Source organism: Rhododendron vialii, chromosome 3a (assembly GCF_030253575.1).
Source record: "Rhododendron vialii isolate Sample 1 chromosome 3a, ASM3025357v1".
In the NCBI taxonomy this organism is placed as follows: Eukaryota; Viridiplantae; Streptophyta; class Magnoliopsida; order Ericales; family Ericaceae; genus Rhododendron; species Rhododendron vialii.
The window spans coordinates 10,263,005-10,284,598 of NC_080559.1; the positions used below are offsets into that span (position 1 = coordinate 10,263,005).

The 21,594-nt window shown below is 38.9% G+C and overlaps 1 protein-coding gene across 1 annotated transcript; it reads right to left on the reverse strand.

Moving 5' to 3' along the window:
* Positions 1-11,878: 11,878 nt before the first annotated feature.
* LOC131318398 (glucomannan 4-beta-mannosyltransferase 9) lies at positions 11,879-20,155 on the reverse strand. Its single transcript, XM_058348116.1, has 9 exons — positions 19,142-20,155; positions 18,923-19,021; positions 18,234-18,486; positions 16,360-16,470; positions 14,916-15,052; positions 13,801-13,914; positions 13,512-13,711; positions 12,703-12,897; positions 11,879-12,602 (listed from the first exon to the last, which is right to left on the reverse strand). The coding sequence occupies exons 1-9, from the start codon at positions 19,469-19,471 to the stop codon at positions 12,440-12,442; spliced, it is 1,602 nt and encodes a 533-aa protein (XP_058204099.1). The 5' UTR covers positions 19,472-20,155; the 3' UTR covers positions 11,879-12,439.
* Positions 20,156-21,594: the final 1,439 nt, after the last annotated feature.

Below are 21,594 nucleotides of genomic sequence, written 5' to 3' on the forward strand. Positions count from 1 at the left end.
TTACCTTTTGTCGTCTTTTTTTTTTTTTTTTTTTCCCCCTTGCTTCTCCTCTTGTTCTCTTAATTGTTGCTCCACTTTGTCCAAAGTTTGCTAACATATGAAATCAGTCTCAATCTCCTCTAGCATGTCTTTGAAATATTGTTTGTTTCACATGATTCCAGCTTGGTGAAAGAAGTTCTAATACTTTTTCAATTAGGTATTGTTCACTTATAATTTCTCCAAGCTTTCACAAGGCTTGACATATCTCTATTTTTCGCTAAACAAAATAAAATTTTCTGCTGGGAAGCTCTCCATTTGACGTTGACTTTCAAAATCGTGCATGACACTCAACATATCTAAGTAATCATTATGACGCAAACATGGAGGAGGCCTCATGCAAAACATGCATATAATGTAAGAGTACTGATACCTACAATTATTTGAATTAAAAGTACTCGAGAAACAATTTAAACGAAAAATTAAGGAGGCAGAAAATGTAGATAAGATGTACATGAATGCTCACAAACGGGAAGCTTAGGGGGTGTTTGGTAACCTTTTTATTTTCAGTTTTTGGTTTTTATTTTCACTTTTTTGAAAATTAAAAAAGAAAACTTGTTTGGTAACATATTTTTACTTTTTTGTTTTTAAAAAACCTTTTTAGAATTTTTGGAAATTATGAAAACTAAAAGGGAAAATTTCAAAATGACACCTGAACTTTGCACCAAATGTCACAGAGACACCTGAACTTAAGTTTATTTCAATTAAATATTTGTACTAACAAAATTTTCAAATTTAGACACCTGAACTTAAAAGTTTATTTCAATTAAACATCTGTACTGACAAAACCCCAAATTTAGACCCCCGCCGTTATACTACGTCCCAAAAATTGCTGATATAGCATCTACAACCCGGTTAAGTTGCCTCATTGCACATGTTTCTAACAAGGGACGATGCACCCAAGCGAAACCCATAGGCAGACTTCAGGTCTAGGGTTGAAGTGAGGGAGATTGTGGAACAATAGGCAGGCTTCTGGAGAGAGAAATGGAGGGAAATCAATTAGGTTAAGGTCATTTTCCCTCCAAATCATGTTTTTTTGCCCAAACCCAGTTCTTCTTTTTGCTCGGCATACTTCTAATGATGGGTTTCACTTGGGTGCATCGTCCCCTGTTGGAAGTATGTGCAATGGGGCAATTTAAACGGGTTGGGGATGTCATATCAGCAATTTTTGGGATGGAGTACAACGGCGGGGGTCTAAATTTGGGAATTTTGTTAGTACATGTGTTTAATTGAAATAAACTTAAGTTCAGGTGTCTAAATTTAGGGGGTGTTCCAACTTCAAAAAAAGAAGGTTTTGGAAAAAAGAAGGTAATTTCAAGCCCAAAAATCATATGTTTATGCAAATAATTTTCCTACCAATATGGATCTTGTTTGATAGATTTCATTGAAATCTTTTATACGGTGCAAGAAAAATCAAAAAATTATTTTTCATTTTCATTATATTTGAGTTTGAAAATTGAAGAAAAAGAACTTTTTAAAAAAGAAGGTTAGTTGGAACACCACCTTAAAGATTTTGTTAATACAAATGTTTAATTGAAATAAACTTAAATTCAGCTGTCTCTGTGGGAACCCGAGTCCCTGCAAACCCGAGTCCCTGTAGTGAGCAAAAAGGACTGTAATCTGCAGCCCCCCAAAACAATGTCGTTTTGGGGGCAACTTGCACTCCACACGCGGACAAGGCAGCGGATGAGGAAAACTAATGGCGTGGAAAATTATTCAGTGCTTTGGCCTCCCTAAAAAAGTTGTTCCAAATCCTTACAAGCCCATAAAATGCACTTCACCATCGAAAATTTGCCCTTCTCCGCTTGCCGCCGGTGACTGTAATCCATCACCGGCGCCACCATCCTCATCCAACCGGACTCTCTCTCTTGATGGGAAAAATACGACAATAACAGAAAATTCCAGAAAACAATTCCATTGATAATTCGAAGTTACAGAATACATAACAATAGACAGATTATGAAACGAGATACAAACAGATTGAATGAAAATCAAACCGAGTCCTGTGTGATACCACAGTCTCCTTAAGAAAGATTCGCCGCCTATCGTCGGTGTTGTAGGATCTTGTTCGGCGTCTTCCTCCCAGGGTTGGCTCGGCTATACCGCAAGCGTCGGAACACCACCGTCGACCGCCTTGGCGAACTCACTACTACTGCTTGTCTCTCTCTCACACAAGAACGAATTTCAGAGCTGTTGAAGTTGTGAATTTTCTGGTGCAGAATGAAGAGAGGACTGCCCCTTTTATACTGCTCAGGTGCCTTTGAAAACAGCCAGAAATTGAATACGGGAATTGAATTCCCAGCCTTGAATAGGGAGAATCAATACACGAAACTGCCGGAATGAATGACAGGTGCAAATGCCTGCATTAACCTCTATTCATGGGCATTATTTTGCCAAGAAAAAAACTGCTGGAAAAATTATCATTCATTAATACTGGAAATTTTCCAACATGTCTTTCCCACGCCAACATCACTACTCTACCACAGCTTTATGTGTTCCCAAATTCCCATCCCCTCCTTTCTTTCTCTCTGTTACAAATAGTCCATTTCAGAAAAAAAATTACCTTGACCACGTAGAAATGTATGCCGTACACTACAAGCTTGTGGTGATAAAATAGAATGTTGGGTTTGTTCGCCTTGGGATTCCTAAATCAAATCGAAAATGAAATAGAAAAAACAGAATCAACAGATCAAGAAACCCACTCCCTGGGATTCAGAAATCAAGTCGAAACCGAATAAAAAATACCAAATTGAACGACGACGAGACTTTCGCAACGCAGGTTGGGTGGGGACTGTGGCACCGAGGATGGATTATAGTCACTGGCGGCAAAGCAGAGAAGGGGATATGGATGATTTTTGCTGGTGAAGTGCAGAGGAGAGAAAGGGAGAATTTGATTTAAGGGTCAAGATTCAATTTGGACAGCCGAAGCACTGAATAATTTTCCACGCCATCACGTTTTCCTCATCTGTTGCCTTGTCCGCGTGTGGAATGTAAGTTGCCTCAAAACGACGTCGTTTTGGGGTCTGCGGATTTCAGTCTTTTTTTGCTCACTGTAGGAACTCGGGTAGCGTCTCTGTGATATTTGGTACAAAATTCAGATGCCATTTTGAAATTTTTCCAAACTAAAAGAAAAAAGGAGTTTACACTGTTTTGAAAACAGAACTTCGTCCGTCTATTTTTTCCGTCGATCCCGAGCGTTTCCTTTCTCTCTCGCTACGTTCTGGACTTTTGGTACGCCTCTCTCTCCATAACTCTCTCTCTCTCTCTCTCTAATCAAAACATATAGGTTTAAATTGGAGGTTGTGATGTCGGTGATAAGTCGGTGGAGATCTCCGTTTGGAAGAAGCGGAGGGCGAAGGAGTTGAGGTTGGGAAAGTGTAAAATTCTGGAAGTTCTTAAACATTTTATTCATCTTTGATCACTATATATACAGAGTACAAGAGTATCAAATCCCCTAAGTCATGGGATTATGCAAGAATCAAATCCCCTAAGTCATGGGATTATGCAAGATTACAGCTAGCATGATTACAGAATGCACATGGACATATTGACCATGAGGTGCTAAAATCATGGGCTGAAATATCTTCAGTCAAGGATATGACTGAAATGCGGATATGACTGAAATGTGCTTTCCTAATACTCCCCCTCAAGTTGGAGCATGAGGATTGATCATGCCCAACTTGGATTTTAAGAAACTAAACTGATCGCGTCCAAGAGCTTTGGTAAAGATATCAGCACATTGTTCTTTGCTAGGAACATGCACTGTGGATATTAAACCTTGTAGAATTTTCTCCCTCACAAGATGGCAATCAAGTTCAATGTGTTTAGTGCGCTCATGGAAGACCGGATTGGCAGCGATGTGCACTGCAGCCTGATTATCACAATGAAGAGCAACTGGTTGATGGTGAGGAACTCCCAAATCTGTTAGGAGGTATTTGAGCCAAGTAATTTCACAAGTTGCAGTGGCCATGGACCGATATTCAGCTTCGGCGGAAGAGCGAGAAACAGTGACTTGTTTTTTTGTCTTCCAAGAGATGGGACTATGGCCAAGAAAGGTAATGAAACCAGTTGTAGACCTGCGGGTCATCGGACAACTGGCCCAATCGGAATCACTATAACCAGTCAATTGTAGCAAGCTGCTGGAAGATAGCAGTATTCCTTCCCCCGGTGTGGTCTTAAGGTAGCGCAATAGACGCAATGCAGCATCCATGTGGGGTTGTCGAGGCTCATGCATAAATTGACTGAGATTATTGACGGCGTAAACAATATCCGGCCGAGTAATGGTCAGGTAAAGAAGCCGACCAACAAGACGACGATAACGACTAGGATTATCAAGTAAAACTCCACTGTGATCGAGTTTGAGTTGTTGTTCCATAGGAAATTCACAACCCCGTGATCCCAAGTAACCCGCATCAGCAAGAATATCAAGCAAATATTTGCGTTGATTGAGAAAAATTCCAGATTTTGAACGAGCGATTTCAATGCCAAGAAAATACTTCAATTGGCCAAGATCTTTGATACGAAAACGCTGGTGTAGGAAAGCTTTGAGACATGATATGGCCTGATCATCATTTCCTGCTATGAGAATATCATCTACATAAACCAAGACAAAGGTGCAGTGATCACCTTTTTTGTTCATAAAAAGAGAGTAATCTGCCTTTGACTGAGAATATCCGGCCTCAAGGAGGGCAGACGAAATTTTTGCAAACCATTGACGGGAAGCTTGCTTTAAACCATACAGAGATTTATTAAGGTGACAAACTCGAGTCTCCCCCTTACGATGAAAGCCTGGTGGTAAGCTCATAAAAATTTCTTCGTTGAGGTCGCCATGTAAAAATGCATTGTGCACATCAAGTTGGTGCAAAGACCAATGCTTGATAGCAGCTATAGCGAGTAAGCAACGGAGGGTTGTTAACTTAGCCACAGGAGCGAAAGTATCATGATAATCAAGGCCTTCTTGTTGGGTGTAACCTTTGGCAACAAGACGTGCCTTATAACGCTCTATGGTTCCATCGGAGTGACGTTTGATTTTGAATACCCATTTACACCCAATTGGTGTTTTTCCTGGAGGAAGATTAGTCAAAACCCAAGTATCATTGTCCTCCAAGGCTTTAATTTCAATTGCCATAGCATCCCTCCAATGAGCATGTTTCATAGCCATGGTAAAAGAAGTAGGTTCCTCTTCTAAAGAAAGGGCTGCTATGAAGGACATATGTGCAGTAGAGAATTTAGAGTAATTGAGATAATTGGACAAAGGAATGGGAGAACCGGGTGATACCTGTGCACTGGACTTCCTTGGAGGGGTTGGCAACATGGCAATAGAGCATTCGTAATCACGTAAATAGGCTGGAACTTGACGAACTCGAGTGGATTGACGAATGGGAGGTGCCGTATCATTTTGCGGAGATATATTGGTCTCTGTGGACTGATTGGTCAACATGGGTGAAACAGTGGAATTCGGAGATGCTATAGATGACACTGGAGAATCAACGGTTTCAAGAATAGGTACGGGAATGACTGGATGGGATTCAGATGGTGCTGAGTGAATATAAAATGGAAAAACAGTTTCATGAAATGTGACATCCCGACTTGTAAAGGTTTTCCCATTTTCAAGATCGTATAAGCGGTAACCCTTTTGTCCAAATGGATATCCAATAAATATACACTTTCGAGCACGGGCATCGAACTTGTGACTATAATGAATATTGTGAGCAAAGCATAAGCAACCAAATACACGAAGATGAGAGTATTTGGGCATAGTGCCAAACAGAACTTCATAAGGAGATTTTCCAGACAAGACCGGTGTAGGAATTCTATTGATCAAGTAAGTAGCTGTTAGAACACAATCACCCCAAAACTTAAGTGGAAGATTTGCTTGAAATCGTAAGGACCGAGCGACTTCAAGTAAATGTCTATTTTTGCGTTCAACCACTCCATTTTGTTGAGGTGTTCCAACACAACTACGTTGATGAAGGATGCCATTTTCCTGAAGGAATTTTTGGACTTCATTGAAAATGAATTCCGAACCATTGTCTGAACGAATGAATTTCACTGTTTTGTTGAATTGGGTTCTGACCATGACAATGAAATCACATAAAAATCGTTTTGCCTCAGATTTAGCACGCATTAGAAATACCCAAGTACATCTACTAAAATCGTCAACCACGCTTAAGAAGTAGTGAGCACCAATCAAAGAAGGTGTATGGTAACCACCCCATAAATCACAATGAATGAGATCAAATAGAGCAACAGATTTAATATAACTACTAGGAAATGGCAATCGAGTTTGCTTGGAAAGGGGACAAATGGAACATAAGCAATCCTGGTAAGAAATTGCAGATTGCAACTTTGCTAAAATGCGCAAGCGAGCAGCAGAAGGATGACCAAGACGCCAATGCCAAAGATCAAAAGAAGGCTTTTGGACTAAACTGGTGAAAGGAAAATGCTCATCATCTTGTTCAAAGATGTATAATCCGCCATGTGCTTTACCCCATCCAATCATCGTCCCCGTGCGTCGGTCCTGAAAAACACAATGGGAAGAGAAGAATATGACATCACAGTTAAGAGAAGCAGTGAGTTTACTAACAGAGATGAGATTGTGTGAAAAAGTAGGAACACAGAGGACATTATGAAGGATCAGATTAGAAGTAAGATGCACGGTACCAACATTGGTTACCGGAGTAGTGGAGCCATTGGGTAATCGAACTGGGTTTAATGCAGAAGAGAGGTGGCAATCATTAAACAATGAAAGAGAACAAGCCATGTGGTCGGTAGCACCGGTATCAATTATCCAAAGAGAGGTAGATGGTTTACCTGCAAGATGAGCACTTGGTTGCGAATTACCTATGATGGAAATGATCTGTTGATATTGTTCTGGTGTGAATTGTGGGTGGCTAGGCGACATAATAGGCTGCATAGGAAGAGGATCAGGAACCTCAACGTTGTGAGCTTGGGATGGAATTGTTGGACGTGCGGGGTACCCATGTAACTTATAACATTTCTCTCTAGAATGTCCAATTTGGTCACAGTATGAGCACCGTGGGCGAATCTTTTTGTGAAACTTTTGTCCCCCATTAGGATGAGGAGCATTTGAATGGCCCCTATAATTTGCAGCAGCAGCAGTTGGATTTGTGAGGGAAATCTGTGGCCCAGAATTAGAGCTTTGATGCTTAACAATAGCAGCAATAGAATTCGTGGATTCCATTGTTGGAATGAGAGCCTCACGGTGTTTCTCCTCTTGAAGGAGTAGGCTATAAGCCTTGTTCACAGATGGCAAAGGTTCCATTAGTAACATTTGGCTGCGTACGCCGGTAAAGGAATCATTCAATCCCATAAGGAATTGAAGTAACCGAAATTGTTGTTGTAGATCAGATATTGCTTTGGCTGCTCCACAAGTGCAGGAGGGAAGATTGGTAAGATGAGATAAAGCATCCCAGCAACTTTTCATTCGAGTATGATAAGCTGCGACAGATTGTTGGTCTTGATGGAGGTTAACAATCTCACGTTGAAGTTGAAAAAGACGTGGACCATTCCCTTGAGAAAATCGTTCACGTAGGTCAGCCCAAATTTCTGAAGCAGTTTCCCCAAAAATAACACTCTCCCGAAGGTTATAATCAAGCGAATTAAGCAACCATGAGAGCACCATGTGGTTACAACGAACCCATGATGAACGATTGGGAGAGGAATCATTTGGCTTTGGTAAAGAACCATCAACAAAGCCAAACTTATTTTTGGCAGACAAAGCAACTATCATAGCACGCTGCCATGAGGGATAATTATCACCATTTAGAAGAGTTGAAACTAAAACTTGGCCTGGATTGTCAGAATGGTGCAAGAAGTAGGGATTATCTATGGATTCATGCTGGACAGGAGGGGTAGAATCAGTTGAAGACATTGTGAGATGTAAAGAATGATGTAAAGAACTATATGAATTTAGTGTAGCTTTGATACCATGTAAAATTCTGGAAGTTCTTAAACATTTTATTCATCTTTGATCACTATATATACAGAGTACAAGAGTATCAAATCCCCTAAGTCATGGGATTATGCAAGAATCAAATCCCCTAAGTCATGGGATTATGCAAGATTACAGCTAGCATGATTACAGAATGCACGTGGACATATTGACCATGAGGTGCTAAAATCATGGGCTGAAATATCTTCAGTCAAGGATATGACTGAAATGCGGATATGACTGAAATGTGCTTTCCTAATAGAAAGCGTTTGAAGTGTGCGGAGTGGGGGATGAGGCGAGATGGATCGACGATGTTGAGGTGGGTACGGATAGCGTTGGTGATGGAGAGGAATCGCTTCCAAAGAGGGATGGGGATTCGAGAAGAGAGGGGGTGGTGGTGGTATAATTTGTTGAATATGATTTCCCAGCAATCATCTGGAAGATCTTTGCGACTACTCATGTCCATTTCTTCCATTTTTGCTACTCCAGTACTGCTCAAGATACTCCAGTGAACAACAAGGAAGAAGATGATGAGACTGTGGAAAGATTTGGTTTGGGCAATAGAAAACCAAGTCCTGAGCTAGCGGGAGTAGTTCCCAAAATCCAGTTGAGATTGATATCACTCGTGGACAACTCTGTCGTATGTCCAATGTTCGTGATCTGATTGCCGGACAAATTTGGGCTAGCATGAATCATAGTTGATGATACCATTGCAAATGTAATTATCATTATTTAAAACTATGTTACCTTATTTGAGGTTTAAACTCAAAGTGAACATCATTTATATGTGATTGATGGATTTGAGTTTTGGTTTAAGTAAATGTCCATATACTTTTTGTTGATATATAGGTGTCCATGCAATTGCTCAAAAAAAATAAAAAAATAATTGATGATTGTAGAAAGTTAATCAGCTAAAAGTCCAATCATATTGGTGTTAATTGTTTGTATGTGGAACTTTTTTCTTTCATTTCTTGTAATTTCATTCAATTGGAAGAATAAAAACAAAAACAAAAATGATACTACCAAACATGTTGTGTTTTCGGTTTTTGTTGTTTTCAAAAAGATTATTATCAAACATGTTTCTTATTTTTATTTTTATGAAAATATAGACCTGTTTCTATTTCTAGTTTTTTAAAAACTGAAAACTGAAAACATAAATATTGGCAGTGAAATTATTCCAACGAGTACCAAAGAAGTTGTATCAAAATCCAAAACTTATGACAAAAGTGGTTCCGACAGAGAAGGAAATTGTAAGTACTCAGATACTAGTACAAACGGCTCTGACAGAGAAGGAAATTGTAAGTACTCAGATACTAGTTCAAACGGCTCTCACATCGAAAGTTTGGGTAATGTGTGTGTGTGTGTGTTTAAAGGGTTCATTATACCTTACCCTAGTCAGCAATTGCCGGGTGAGTTGGTATGTGAAATTACTCTCTTACCCTCATTCAAAGATACTGGCCATGGAATGGCTATGGGTTGATCAATTGATGGTGGAGATGGTATAATAGCATCTCCAGGAGCCTCGCTCCAGAGAAAAATTGGACAAAAATGGCGAGAAAACCTTGAAATCCCAGACCAGGAGGCTCGCTCCAACCTCGCCACTCTGAAGGGGAGCTACAGTAGCTCGCTCGGTCCAGCGAGGTTTCAGAGCTCGCTTGCTCTGACTTCCTCTGACTTCGTCTCTCTCTCTCTCTTTCTTGCTTTCCCATCTCCCGGCTCTTGCACACCATTCATTCTCATATCCAAATGGGAAAAAAGGCATACCAAAGCTAAATACGTCGTCATCTTCATGGAAGCCGATTGCCGTCGTCGTCGATTAAGCGGTGGTAGAGCTACCATTATGGAATCGAATACTTGAGGATGACGCTGGCGAAGATCCGGCATGAATGGAGTGGAGGAGGAGGGCGAGGTGGTGGAGATCGGGTGGGTTTGCAGATTTCGGAGAGATAAAGATGGATTTTGTATTTGTGCATTTGGTTTCTGGGTCTTGGGTTAGCAGAAAATTTCGTGGAGAGAGAGATGGGTTGAAATCTGGTACAGGTGGAGTTTGGATAACTTCAAAAGCCTAAGCTATTGGGTACCCACATGTTAAATGGCCAGCTAATGGGATTTTTCCTAAGCATTTTGGCTAGAATTTCCTTGAGGCTCCTGGAGATGCTCTTAGCATTTCCAATCCAACACCCTCCAAATCTCTATTTGAGATGATCAAATTAATCTATTTTATTTGAAAAGTAGATTTAGAAGATTGTACTATTTATCTCAACTCCAACCCAACACTCTATTTTTCAACTCCAATACATATTTGGAGGAGATCCTCTATTTTTTCCTTCATCCTCTATATTTAGAGGATCAAAGTTCATCCTCCCAAATGGAGGAGAGTTTTAGATGATGGGTTGGAAAATGTTTTTCCTCCAAAATGAAGAAATGGAGTATGGGTTGGAGATGCTCTAATATCATGGGATTTGGTACCAAGATCAATCAATATCCCAAACCGATACATCTTAATGCAAACGAGTGACTGTTCATAAGCATGAAACATTTAAGAACAGCGCAGCGTCGAATTTTAAAAAAAGAACAATAAAAAAGAAGCAATGCATGATTTCAGAATCCAAATGACTTATCTGTAAATAAAAAAGTGAAGGGGAATGGACAAATAGAAGAACAATAATCTGTCAAAAAGTATACCCTCGTCCTAAAACATTACCCTTATTCGCTTGAGACTCCGAGGAGTCATCGTCGTCACTAGAACTCACCCTTCACCATTGGATGGTAGGTAGTCTTCATCATTGCTACGCCCGGCCATTTTTCTTGCTGTTGTGCTCTGCAGAGTAGCCGGATAGTGTTTTATAGTAAAACGTTTTTTTTTCTTTCACTAACCGAATGTCTGGGCCATTTTATGTGCACCTCGACTATTTTTTGAGTTTCTGAATGGAATGACGTGACAAATCCTCCAGTGGCACAAATGTTTGACTATCGTAGCATTCGAACATTGTGACTTTACGAAGAACAAAAACTTATTAACTTTCTCACTCCTATTTTGCCCAACTTTTTGGTTAACATTGTTTTATCAGAAAATCAGAGGTCGATCCTACTTTTTATCTTCGGTTTCATCCAACCTTAAATATTATTGTCGAACCTGGATAAGCTTTGTTATGTTGCATAATGTTTTTTTTTGCCTCCATGAACTATGTGATTTGTGAACCACGTGAATTTTACAAGTGAAACTGTATATGTGACCTGACGGGTATTTTTGATGTAAATAATGGGCCGGGACTGTTTCGGTAGCAATAATATGCGGGGAAAATGACAGTCAAGGATGTGTTTCGATAATTAATACCCGTCAAAGACATTTTCAGTATTAACAAATGTTCTTAACTTGTCCTTGGCGGATATTAATTATCAAAACAAATTCTGGACCGTCATTTTCCCTAATATGCGCCGGAACTAATTTGGTCCAAGCCTAATTTACGGGCTGGCCTGTGAAAACCACTTGTTTTACAAAACGGTTCTTTCATGGTCCACTACTGTAGTTCCTTTCTGGGATTTGTGGATGGGCATCCACTTGGTAAAGTTCGTAAAAGCCCTTAAGATTTTACTGTTTCACTGAATTGCTATTAAATTATTAATTCTTGCTTAATGTTGATGAACTAAATAATGACTTCTACTTCACATTGATGAACTAAATAAGTACGGTATTTATTTTATGAATTAATGGTGATGTATTGTGAGATAAGACATATTTCGTAAAACGAGAAATAAATACTTAAACAATAAAAAAACCTTAACAGATTGGGCCTGATACGGTTGGTCAAAGACTCAAAATCCCAGTCAGTTCGCTACAAGAAGAAACAATCACAAACACAAAACAGATGTAGAGAGAGAGAGAGAGAAGAAGAAGAAGATTACTGGATTGAAGAATGAAACTTGAGAAGGTTTTCTGTTTCCATCAGTTTATTCCCCATGAAACAAACCCAGCCAGAATCAAAACGGAGAAACAAAAAAAAAAAAAAAATACAAGCTGCTAGAAGTATCAGAATTACAAACAAATCATTTGATGATTTTATCTATTCTATATACCTAATTCTTGGCAACCCATGTTCTGCTTTTGCATCCTTTGTTTCTTTATTCTCCTTATCTCCTTTGTATTACCCATTCCCAAATCCATATTTTAGTTGTGTGACTGCTTTGGATTGGGAATATGAGCATACACAAACAAATTCCTTATTTTTATGCTTCTCAAAGCATAAAAGAATGACAACCTTTCCTGTTTTTTTATTTTTTTTTATTTTTACAAAGATGGTAAAAGAAGAATTGTGAAAAAAAACGGAGAGGAAAATCGCTTAAGACGGCACTGACATGTGATGCCGAATGATGAGAAACACCACCACGGCGCGATGAATTGCAGAAACAAACTGTGATACTGACAAATCAACTCTTGAAACCCGCGCGCTACGAGTTGGGAACAAAGGTGCCAATGTAACCGAACCCCATGATGAAGAAGGCGATTGCTTGGACGAAAAGGTAGATGAAGTAGTGGTTTTTCCCAAAGGCCATGTCGTAGCATCCGCAGAAGAAGAGGTAGAGGCCAGTGCCAAGTTCCAACAAATGGATTCTGTGAAAATTTGGAGAAGGATAAGATAAAGAAGATATTACTGCCATATCATTCTGGATGTGTTTTCTGCAAAAGTACAACGGAATTTGAGAACTTGTACCTTTCTCCAATCTTGAAGCGAGGTCTTTTAGGCGCTTTAGCGCCTGCTTTTGTCTTGAGAGCATCCCCGAGTTTCTCAGTGACTACCCATTCGTTCACTCTCCCGGCCTCCAGAAGACCGATAAAGGTGGCCTTGGTCCGGTGTAGTGACATGACATTCTCGAAAAGGATCCAGAACACCAGTAAGTGGAGTGACCTGAGGGGATCAAAGTAGGGTACATGACAAAGAGAATCTCCTTTTACAAAACTTCTCTGATGGTTGTGATTGTGCGTCAAAGTACGAAAGTTTCATTGACAGTTAGAATGAACTGCAAGATCAATCGAAATAATGCCCTTGTACCAGATACAGCATATTACATTCAACCTTTAAATAGGACATTCTGTTAGATATCGTCCTTGTTCCCTTCGTATCTTTATATTTATTTTTCTTTCTTTGCAGTTTTGGCAAACGATTAAAAGTTCGATATATTGAAAGCTCTTGCTCTTCCACCAAAAAAACGTTTATTTCCCTCTATGTGAGAAAATAGTTCTCTGGAATTTAGAAAGCATCTTTTGGTGTTTCCGAAAGTTTGGTATTTTGAGATAGTATTAGTGTTTTTCAGAAAATGAGAACACAAAGCAGGAAAACAAGAAACGACACAAAACATGCCCGATTGCTACTTGACTTGGCTAGAGTGCACTAATGAAGCAAGGTTTGATCGTGAATTCAAAATCTGCTGCTACCTCGTGCTCATGCAAACATAAACCTTGAATTTCAATACAATTAAACATAAGAAGATAAAGAAGTAGCAATGTGCTAGAAAACCATACCTTGGAGTTCCAATTGCATTCAGAATGGTAATGACAGAAGGGATATAAACTGCAGCCCATTTCGGAACCTCAACTTCCGGTACCAACACAGTTGCCGGTAGCACAACGCAGTAAAACACAAACGTGACAATGTGGGCTACGATCTTCCTAACCATGAAGAAACTGTAGATTACATGCACCTTCTTCCACGTAGTCACTCTCTGCAATTACCATAACTCAAAGGATAAGGACTTTCTTTCAGGCTATAGCGATTGGTCTCAAGAAAATTTGCAAATTGGGGTAAACTGACCTTGTTTGTTACAATCTCCATTACCATTTTCCTGAAAAGATTGGCAGGGCCACAAGACCAGCGGTGCTGTTGGTAACGGTAGGCCTTGAATGTGCTCGGCAATTCGTTTTTCACCTACAATACAGATAAAAGCGTACGAGAACTTAGAATTACCGGTGCTATTGGAAAACGTTGCATACTGGCATATGTAAGTTACTCCACCAGCATAAAAAACTAGGTCCTAATCTGAAACATGATCTGCATATAGAGCTGAACGGGACTGAGTTTAACCGCTCAGACTCTTGTTTAATTTGGTGACCTGCAATTGAATGTCCAGAAAATTTCGAGCAACGATTAGCCAAGTTGCCAATCTTCTTATTAGCACCTTCCTTTTCTGTTTTTTTGTACTACATATGTTTTCTCCTTTCACCAAAGATATAAATGGATGCGTATTCATACGGTGCAGGCACAAGGCCAAGTGAAGGAATAGCAGAAATCAAACACTCACTCTACGACAAAGTTTGAGTCACAGAACTCCAACGAATGATCAGCTAGATCTAGCATTGCTTTCGTTTCCTTGATTGCAGCCGACGCTCCCACACAGAAGCCGTTTTGACCGAAAAAGCAAAACAGTTTTATTCTTCCTTCACCATTTCTTGTCCAGTGAGGAAACTGTTTTGGAAAAAAAAAAACAGCCCAACTGTTTTGCATCTTTTCACCCCTTTTACAGATTAGATATGAATTATTTTTCAATCTCTAGTATTGCTCAAATGAACATAAGGGTCTCTTTAGAAAAATAGGGATTTCACGTTGCTCTTCGATAAGAATAGCACAAATTCAGGTTTGATAGTTTACCTAGGGGTTTTGAGAGCTCTATTATGAGGACTTGACAACAATCCTAGTGCATGACATCTCTTACGCTTGTGTAAACCATTTTTATCCACACGGACCCTTAGGGTTATATGCTCGCTAGTACGTTTTTTGGGAAGGAAAAAAGGCGGTGATTCCACAACACTATGTCATCGCAAAAATCTGATAAGGCTTTCACTTTAGTGAACACGGATCAGTAAAAGTACGCTTAGATGCATTGCAAAAACCAAGAACAAAATTCTGGAGAGAAAGCGAAAATAGAACACCTTCAAAGAACCAAGGTAAAGGAATTTCCAGCCTTTCAAACTAGCCCGGACAGCTAGATCCATGTCTTCAACTGTTGTCCGGTCCTTCCACCCTCCGGCCTCGTTAATGGCGGCGATTCTCCACACGCCGGCAGTCCCTACAGTTGCAAAAGAATTCTATTGTTTCTCAAAACTGGAGAAAAATTGTTTCCCTAAATGGAAGGACTTAACGAATTAGCGATGCCGAGTTCATCGCAACACATGACATTTTCCCATGTCTGGTTGAAGCCGTCTTGCCAAGATAAGTTCTCATGTTTTTTTTAGCTCTAAAATTTGAATCGGTTATGCCATTGACACCTCATTGGACTGTTATTGCTGATCAATTTGAATTCAAATCCTCATTTATCATCTCATTAATTACTGTAATCATTCCATAAGTAAATCATGCATTCAATGATCATTTTTTGTTTGGGTAAATGCCATTAATTTGAATTTCAAATCCTCATTGATCAAGTAGTACACTGTACACCATGTATTCAATGAGTTCTGTTGGATGCATTAACTGCAACATAATAAACTTTGGAGGGCAATTATTAGAAACAGTCAATTAATGTCAAAATACATGGAGTTAATGCACAACATTTAGGGGTGCTTTGGCTATCGGATAATTTTTTTTGGCTTTTTTTTTTTTTTTTCACATTTGTTAGTTTTGTGTCAAGTTTTTTTAATTATTTCTTCATCATGATGAGGGAAATCTGAAAAAGAAAGAAATTGATGAAAGAAACCCAAAATTTATTGAATAAAGACAAAAATAAGTCATTAAGCCAAATTTTTTGTCTTTGAGTTCCGATAATAATTTTGTACTTCTCCGATTTCTCTCGTTGAGACAAACCAATAATTCACAAAAATTCGACAATAACTAACAAATGTGATTTTTTTTTAAATAAAGACAAAAAAATAATCCAAATGAATTATTTACTCTCTATCTTTACCATACATTTGAAGTGATAAATTACGATTCAATTTATTTATACTCGTAAAATGCAAATACAAACATGGAACAATAAAAGGCATGACACAAGGGTGTAGTCCGCCATCCGAGCTGTCCGTCATAACTATCAATGGTCAAGTTTTTTTATCTCGACAATGGACGGCTCAGATCTGCAAGGGCCGAGATAAATTCTGGCTCATTGATTGCCGAGACGGTCGGTTCGGATTGTGCACTACATCCCCGTAGTGCACTACAGAATCCCCAAATCCCGTACATAAGAGCTTGAGAATGTGTGAAATGGGTAGAGTTTCACTATTTCCTCATTCTTTTCTAAACTATATAAAATGTTTAACACGAGTGTGTGTGGGCTCCACATGTGTGTGAGAGGTTGTGTTTCGTGTTGTCGTGCATGTAGCATAATTGATTAACAAAAGTAGGAAAACAAAAACAGAGTTAAAAGGGGTGGGGTCTAACCATTGAAACCAAAGAAGGCATAAGTGGATGAGCCCACTTCTTGCTCCACCGTGAAATGGTAGTCCAGTGACATCTCCTGCATTCTTGTCATCAAGCATTCGTTTGCGTTCACTGCACACAAACAACAAAATGTGTCAATTATCATTCTTTGCCAACCAAATTATACATGCGTATTCACGTATGATTAAGGTGGACCGGACCGTCTAGCCATGCCCCGCAGGCCCATCGCAGATCTATTTTGATTGTGATAAATCGTAATCACTTGATCTCAAACATATTGGTCTTGGAAAATGAATGCGTTACTATGATGAATGGGAAATTTACTTCTCAAAGCCAAAGGTCACAAAATACGATTTACGAATAACTTTTTTAACCATCATCGAGGTGAGATTTGATTTATTCTCGTGATGAATGGAAATTATATTTGCCGTTCAGAAAAAGAGGCCAGATCTGCTATGCTATGGTACCATATAAGAACTGGGTGGTTACCCAAAATGAACAGGAAACAAGTCCACCCCTACACACAGTGACACAGATTTGTCTAGCATTTTTGTAATTTTTTTTTTAATTTCATAAGCGTGTATTCGTGCATTTAGTGTTGCATACAATAAAGTATATGCATTATGAATCCAATTTGGACCACCAGGCCATATAGCACATGCAACTGTTTGTCAGTTAAGGGAAGTAGGTGGGCGTGAAGGACAGATATACCCTTGCATGATTGCTTATGGATTTGGATCTTCTCGGGTCTTAGATGGGAGAGTTCAAATCTGGATCATTCATTGCTATAAATAATGACTCGGAACAGTAGCATGTGCTATATGATCCAAATTCAAACTATCCCGAGTTTTGAAACGGAAAGAATATGAACCCATTGAGTATAATTCCAAACATGCCCTTCCTTTGTAATTGAAGAAGGATAGAAGATTTTCTTGCCAGATCTTGCTCCCATAAATCTAGAAGACTACCTCTTGCTATTTGCTAACCATGTAAGGACATTGTCAGCTTTTCCAGAAAAAAAGAAGGTATGGGGCTCTAGCGTAATTCTACCACAAACAAAAAGTGCCCATTAAAAAAACTGGCTATTTTTCGGTTCAAGAAAAAAGAAGAAGAAGGCTATTTCCAGGTGTACTTCCTCTTCTTCCAGCAGCACCACACGGATTCGGAAATACTAGAGTGCACAGTCGCATTACAGGGTTGTAATGAAGCCGATCTAGTCGTCCATATTGGCACAGACGGTTCGCATTTAATCTACACTCCTATTAATATGAACCATCTATTACTCGGAATAAAAATCCGAACCGTCTATTATCAAAATAGACGATCGAATCAACCGCACTACAATCCCTGTAGGGCAGCCCACCCTGCACCACACAAGACAACTTTCAGGAAGAAGCAACAGTGTACTGGAAATAGCTAGTCCAAATAGTATTTGGAAACTTTATACTTGTACAGTTGTACTATCAAACAAGATAACAACGGACACGTGTTCTCGCCCTTGTGGAAAAATTAATTGCTAGTACCTTTAATATATGGGCCATTGCGTGCATACTACCTGTGTATGTATATATCACCGACAGTTTTTTAATCGTAATTAGAGATAAAAAAAACACTTATAGAAATAAAGTTAAATTAGAGATAACACACGGTTGTAGTGCGCTTCTGATAAACTTTTGAGCTATCAAACAGCTCATTTTGTGGAGTTTGACGAGCTTTTCAATCAATTAAAAGTAATCATTCATACCCAATTGACTTATTTTTGCTCAAATAAAATGCTCAACAAAATCTATTAGTATAAGCAGTTTATATGGCGCGAGAAGGCGTTACAAATAATTGTTGCGCTGAAATTTTTTTTTCGGTTTAGGAGGGCTTACCGAACTTCCAACGGGCCTGAACGAGGGCGAGTTCCGGGTTGTGGGCGAGGAAAGGGATGGTCCGCCAGAGGAAGTCGGGTTCGGGTTGAAAATCCGCGTCGAAGATGGCGACGTAGTCGCAGTGCTTCACGTAATCTCGCTTCATGCCCTCCTTGAGAGCCCCCGCTTTGTACCCGTTTCGATTGTCTCTGATTTCGTACTTTATGTTTATCCCTTTGCTCGCCCATCTCTGGCATTCCAATTCTACCATATCCTGTACCCAAAAAAACACAAACACCACAAAACCCTTATACAACCACGTACTACACATATACATCAACCGAGTCGATTATGACTTGAAGCTATAGGTGCCGGTGTTTGTGGCCTCAGGTTCAAGTCGATGGAACAACGTTTGACCTGCCATACTGACAAAAACGGTGACGAGCGACTATGTTTTGACTACCATGTTTTGTGTACTAATGACCACATTTTCAAGGACTTGAACAAATGGGTACTACTGGGAAGAGGGGTATAACAGACTAAGGCCCTGTTTGTATGCTACGGTAAAGAAGTAATGATAAAACTTTGATTTGGTGAAATTATGAGAAAATTGAAGAAATGGGTTTTGATCGGAATGGAGGGTTTTAATCTGGGTTTTTGCCCATTTTCGGAGAAGGAAAAATCTGGGTTTTTAAATATTTTTTTTTTACCTTGATAGTGGGGTCTGTTGAATCGTCCAGGACTTGAATTATGATTCTGTCCGAGGGCCAAGATAGCCCACATGCAGCTCCGATTGATAGCTGATACACCTGTGCGTATTTAATGTGCGCCATTAACAACCACAGAAAAAAAACAAGTTTTGGAAAATGGGAAGGAGAGGCAATGGTGGAGAGAGAGAGAGAGAGAGAGAGAGAGAGAGAGAGAGAGACCTCTCTTTCGTTGTACATTGGGATTTGAACAAGGACCATTGGATAAGCTGAATTACCAAACTCGATATCGTCCTTCAATGGCTCCCATTTGTACCGTTTCTCTGGTTTCCGTCCAAACAGCTTCACGAGGGTGATCACGACGGCCATGTACACCCTCTCGGTGAAGAGCATCAGGGACATTATCAAGCACAGGAGAACGGCCAGTTTCAGGAGAGGGACGATCAACGGAGCCTTGATCTGCTCCCAAATCATTGAAATCTGCTGGGAAATGTCGTCTCTGGCGCCCGAAATCGCGTCCGGAATCAGGGTCGTCGACGAAAGACGATCCATTGCTAAAACAGAGGAAAACAGAGTTTGTTTTTAAATGATAAAATTCAACGAGATCTGTTTGAATATATAGGGGCCTTCTTTGGGGAAAAAGAGAGGAATAATTGTCTTTTCTGATTTTGCTTCTGGGTGAAGCAAATTAACGGTGGTGGCTTTAAAATTCAGAAAGCAAAAACCATGTTTGGACCTAAGAAGCTAGAGAAAGAAAGAGCATTTTGCATTGATAAACCGAAGAATGTAGAGGTTTATGAGCAAATAATCTCACTCAATGCCCTGTGATGTTGTTTTTGCGAGAAATAGAAATAAAGGCCTTTGCTTCTGTAATCAGAGGAGTACAGAAGCAGAAATGTGAACGTGGAAACAGAGAGGTAGAATGATTATGGAGAGAGAGAGAGAGAGAGAGAGAGAGAGAGAGAGAGAGAACGTGTTTTTGTAATGGAAGCTCTCTATTTTGGTTTCTGTTTGAGGTTTTTTGGTTTCTCTCTCTTACTAATTATTTGTTTGAGAGAGAAAGCCACATAGCCCCCCAACTGCATGTTGGAACAAGAAGTGTGAGGCTCATATATAAACAAAGAAACTAAAATTAGGTGACAACCCCACTCCGTTCGCCGGCGGCCACTGCCGTCAGATACCGACGGCGACGTGAATTTTTCATCTCTCTCTCTACTGTACACACGCTGGATTGGTTTGTCTACGTATAGAAGCGTATTTACAGGTTAATAAACCCTGTACTTTTCAAATTTTGGGGGTAATCAGCCCGTAGTCCTTAACGCAACGGTCAGCCCCATTCATGCTAGAGATTAATTTATATATCATAATTTTTTAATTTAGTTTTTATTTAATTTTTGTGTGTGTGTTTGTTAGTTTTACGCTAAATTTTTATATAATATAGGTTTGTCTCGACGAGAGAAACCGAAAAAGTAAAAAATTGAAATATAACTTTTACACAAGTATTTTGAAAAATATCTAAGAAAAAGTTTAAGAACTGACTTTTTGAGATTTTACTTGTGTAAAAGTCATAATTTTTTACTTTTTTAATTCTTCTCGTCGAGACGAATTTATATCATATAAAGTTTGCCGTAGAACTAACAAATGCAAAAAAAAAAAAATTAAATAAAGATAAACTAAAAAATTATGCTGCATAGATTAATCACTAACGTAAACACAATAAAGGGTTCTTGTACACTTTTTTTTCCCGTTTTGTATGTTTTGCGTTATACTATTTTTTGGATTAATTATCTGTCTCCAAGAGAGAAGTCTAAAAAGTACTCCATCCGTCCCTTAATAAATGTCCATGTTACTATTTTGGACATTTTAAAAAATTATTTATATTTTCCAAAGTATATTATTTTTTATATGCAATTAATATGGATCTTGTTTGATAATCTCTATTGGTTCTATTAGACAACGTTTTGAAAATTATGAAAAACGTAATAAATTGAAAGATTAATTTAAAAATAATTTGAACAGAGGGAGTAAAAAATTATGACCAAAACCAGAAAAAAGTTCACCAGAGACGAAAAAAATATCAAACTGTCTTTTTTGTCTAAAGTGTCGTCTTATATGAACTTTTTCAACATCGATTAGTATTTTTATACTTTTCCATTTCGCCTCGTCGAGATGAACTGTTAACCCTAAAAATTATGAGAAAAACTAAACAAAGAGTTACGAAAAATAAAAAAATATCGAAATAAATTCTGTACAAATAAGTTTACAAGAAAACAGCCCTTAACAGTTCAAAAATAAGACTTTTTTTGTATATCCAATAAAAAACGAACTTAAGAGTTTTATTACCCATACACGATAGTTATGGCATCCCCAACCCAATTCTTTGACCCCGTTTGATAACGGGTTTGGGGGTTGAGATTGGAGTAATAATCCCATGGGACTATTAATACTCTGTTTGGTAACAAAAAAAATGTCCGGACTATTAGTCCGTTGGAATGTCCAATCTGGTCTTTAGAGGGTATTAGCAATACCCCGTGGGACTTGGTATTCGTAGTCCCATCCCAACCCATTTTCATTACCAATCCATTTTTATTACCAATTTCTTCTTTCAATCCAATCTCATCTCAAACAAACATGATATTAATAATCTCATCATCTAATTACATTCCAAACAAATA